The sequence below is a fragment of the Geospiza fortis genome, unplaced genomic scaffold (assembly GCF_000277835.1).
Source record: "Geospiza fortis unplaced genomic scaffold, GeoFor_1.0 scaffold592, whole genome shotgun sequence".
In the NCBI taxonomy this organism is placed as follows: Eukaryota; Metazoa; Chordata; class Aves; order Passeriformes; family Thraupidae; genus Geospiza; species Geospiza fortis.
In genome coordinates, this window is record NW_005054609.1 from 180,777 (window position 1) to 184,851 (window position 4,075).

At 40.6% G+C, this 4,075-nt stretch overlaps 1 protein-coding gene across 2 annotated transcripts in view; it reads right to left on the reverse strand.

Annotated features, from left to right (window-relative positions):
* Positions 1-247: 247 nt before the first annotated feature.
* SAG (S-antigen visual arrestin) overlaps positions 248-4,075 on the reverse strand; it is a 17,461-nt gene continuing 13,633 nt past the window's right edge. Inside the window, exons 14-15 of one of the 2 annotated variants that reach the window (XM_031064613.1) lie at positions 2,010-2,019; positions 248-1,366 (exon numbers count right to left, since the gene is read on the reverse strand). In XM_031064613.1, the coding sequence (XP_030920473.1) occupies positions 1,273-1,366; positions 2,010-2,019 (104 nt within the window). In that variant the 3' untranslated portion in view covers positions 248-1,272. The remainder of the gene's footprint in view (positions 1,367-2,009; positions 2,020-4,075) is intronic. The other variant, XM_014310914.2, reaches the window with a different exon arrangement.

The following is a 4,075-nucleotide window of genomic DNA, read 5'->3' on the forward strand; positions in this document are numbered from 1 at the left end:
GCACTGATGGAACTCTGAAGTCAGCTGTGGTCTTAATTAACTGCTTCCAGCATCTTAATCAAGACCAGTTTACAGAAGCAAACAGATATAAGTGTGAAGTTTGTAATTCTATTTTCAAGAGTGTAGGGTGGTAAACATAAGTCTATATTAATAAATGTGGGCCCTGCATTCAGACTTGCCAGGGAAATTTAAACCAGGGACACTGAAAAGCAGATTTAAAGCAAAAATGAGAAAAACAAAACACCAGTTGTTTTACATGCAAAATATAATTAGCTGATGCAACTCACTTCAGCAAAAACTTACATGAGATTCAGGAAAATATCTGACATTTACATGGATAATGAGAATATCTAGATGAACAAGAGAAAACAAAGTCTGCAGAATGCAATCTCATTTCTTAGAGCATAAACCAACTGCTGGCAGATGGCTGTTGGGAAAGGCTCCTCAGGGAAGGCTGTGCCATAATTTCCTCCTTAATTTTCCTGCACCTTCTTTTGAAGCAGTTGCCTACAGGAAACTAGATTAAATACAGACTCTGTCTGGACTTGTACTTCTGTTTGGCATTCTATATAGGGAGCTTTAAGCAATTCATTGACAGTGCACATTTATCTCATCTTTAATAACGTGGTTATTAAGCATATTGCTAGAAAGCTAATACTGTTTATCAGCATTGTCTGTGCTGTGGGAGACATCTTGTGAGACATTTAATGGTACAGAAAGTGAATGTAAAAGCCACATGGGGACAGTGCAAGCACTGAAAAAATTCACTGGCTGGATTTGGTAAAACATCAATGCAAAAGCAACCAAAAGGAAATAAAATGAGTTTTGCACAGTCTGCTGAGAAACTTTGATGAATCACCCATGGCTGCAAGCCAGCCTTCCAGGCTAGGATTTCGTTCACTGGCACTTCAAAGTCACAGACTCTGACACTGAGTAAGTCCAGGCAGGCTGCATAAACCCTCATTTAAGCTCTCACCAGTGCTGAAAGCAACCAACCTTTTTATTAGGCAGCCCTGAAAGCAGAAGTCATGATATGGCAGATGTCCTGTCATTCTCTGGTAGCTTGAGTAAGAACCAGGTGTTGTGTTTGCCCCATTCAAGGTGAATTTTGTAATAAGCAATAGAGACTCCTGATGTCATGTCCACTGACCTCAGGGCTGATCCTTGGAAGACCATGTATGAACTGAGAACATGCAGATTACTAGAAACTTAGGTCCTACATTTGTAATTGAAGCCAGACAACACAGCTCCTTTGTCAGCCTGTTCTTTTAATCACTCATCAGTTGAGGGTGAATTCTTGTCCTCTTCATCAGGTGTATTTTTTAGCTTCTGACGAGCAAACTCCTCAAATACAAGCTCTGCTTCACTGTAATGAAAGAAACACAGATCTTTCAAAATGATGTTACCCTATTTTTACACCAGAAGACTGTAGGCAACACATAGGATGAAGAAGAGAAGCCCACAACAGACTGGTAGTGTTTCCTTTGTCTCAAAGTGATTTGGATCACATTCCCACAGGCACCATCTTCACTGACGCTATTCTAGCTAAAATGAAAAGCAGTTGATTGAGCAAGTCAAGGCACAAACTGAGGATGTTTTTCATCTGTACTGGATCATGTCCATTCCAGATACATATTTATCAGCTAGCTGAACAGCCTAGAGCTTGCAAGGGGCTTTGTCCAGGAATAAAATGTGAAACATTTCACCCTTATTCCTTCTATACTAAAATAGAGACACATGGTCAAACCTAATAAGTTCCTTACACTTCCAGCTATAAAGCACAAACACATCCCTCCTGGGTGTGTTTGTGCTGTTAGGCAAAGCACAATCTCTTAATCTCTCTTCACATGGCCAGTCACTGCTGATTAACTCAGAGCAGCCATTTGTCAGGCCACAGTAACTTGCTCACTTTGAATTTTAAGCTGGGGATTTCTGTACAGTTTTGAGGAGTTTTAAAAAGAGTCATTGCACAAGCGTAGCTAGAATGTGAAATACTAAAAGAAACTTACCCATCCTTCCCTGCAGTCACGAGCATGCAGCAAAGGAGGAAAAGAGACACACTGGGTAGTCAGAACAGCAGATGGCTAAAACACTTGCAAAATGTTTAATGCAAAAAACGTACAGACTGACAAGTCAGAGCAGTGACAAGAGCAGGATTTGCAGCAGTACAATTCCATAAAGTCTCAAAATGTGCATAACTACACCTGATGAGGCAAATCTCCATCTCCCAAATGGAAAAGCATTCCAGCAATGTTGCCCAAGCTATCTGAAGGGCTGAGGAACAAAGACAGATTTTCCCATCTACACTTGCTCATGGTCACAGCTGTGGGAGACATCTGTGCACACACCTGGACTCTGAGCTGACAGTGCTTGCATGACATGATGTCAGCTTCAGTTGCTCTATCACTGTGACTGAAGAAGTCAGCTTAGACTTAGATGAGAAGACAATGTTTTTGTTCAATAAACATGAAGGCATTAAAATTAGAGGTCAAAGTACAGAAACACCTCAGGGATCTCTCATCAGATGGGTTAAGGCTTTTGGAGCAACATTCCTGATTTCATCTTGCCCTAAAAATGGTTTCAAGACTTTTGGCACTTGTGTTTCTTTAGTGGGATCTTTCCTAACCACACTATAACAAATCCTGCTTACTAGCAAGACTCCTTGAAATCTGTTTCAGCACAGCCTAAAATAAACAGAAGACTGTATTTGCAGGGATTTTATTGTTCTCACAGTTATTTTAGGAAGGCATAGCCACTTAACTGGCTTACTTCTCATGGCTTTGGATCAGGGAGCCAAGCACCCTTGTTCTACAGAAGCAAAAATCTGGGGCACTTCAGTGACTGGATAACTCACTACCAGGAGACTTCCCATCCACAACACACACTGCTAGAAAAGTCAGCATTAAAAGTGTGCCAAAGGGGGCCACTCCAGCCAAAATGCCTCAAAGGACGGCTCATGTAAAGACACTCCTGATGGAATCTCTCCAGACCAAGACAGAAGCCAAGATGAAGTCTGGAAAGTCTCAGGGCATGTATGCTTGATTGACATGGATTTAAAATGAGACATTTAGAACTTCTAAAATTTCCAATATATAAAGCATCATTCTCATTCCATTTTTTCTCCTTTAGTCTGCTCTCTTTCCCCTCTTGGATGTACTTTCATTACTATGGGAACAGTGATATCAGTGATGTGGGTGAAACTGAGCAAGATCCCCACCAGTGATCTGAAACCGATTTTACAAAATGGAGTGAGGGGGGAAATAGCTATTGTTGCAATTGGGCATAGACTTAACTGTCAAGTAAATGATTACTGAGTTAACACACATAGTGTGACAGCAGAGGAGTGCTTATAATGTACCTCAGATGGAAGATTATATTCAAAGATGCACCACTGCACCTTCAGGCTGCAACACTAACTCCAACATGCTCCAATTGCGTGCTAGCAGGAGTTAGATCCACTCCAGAGTTTTCTGGCTGTCCTGTGGCTTATTTAATATTATAATATTGAAAAATTCTCAGAAAATGGGTAGACTTTTACTTCTTTTAATTAGCATTCCAGCAATTGTTTTGAGGGTTGGGATGGGAGGGGGATTGATGAGGGTCCAGAATACCATCGTCCTCTCAGGGGAGGGTTTTCTGGAAGCTTTTATTCTGCAGCCACAGAAATTATTCCATATAATTCAAGTCATAACATGTGGTAATTTTCAGTATAAACTTCCATTTAACCTCTCTTAACTTGATGGGGGAGAAAAAAAAAATAAGTGGATTTTGTTATTTTCCAAGACATTCAATGCTTTAAAATGTCCTAATTTCTGAAAGTCACAATACCAAAACAGGGAAAGTATTGCTTTACTTTACTGTTAGAGGGATAAAGCATTCCTGGGTTTCTTGAAAACAGCCCTTTTGTGCAAGTTTAATCAGGGAGCAGATAAATGACCATTTGTTGAACAACAGCCAAAACAAAGGCCAGTATCCAAGACATAGGCCCACAAAACGTAAAACATCAGAAGATTGGCAGGAAAACCCCAGACCAAAGAATTCATGCTGAGACCACAGCCCTGGGGAAAACTCAGCA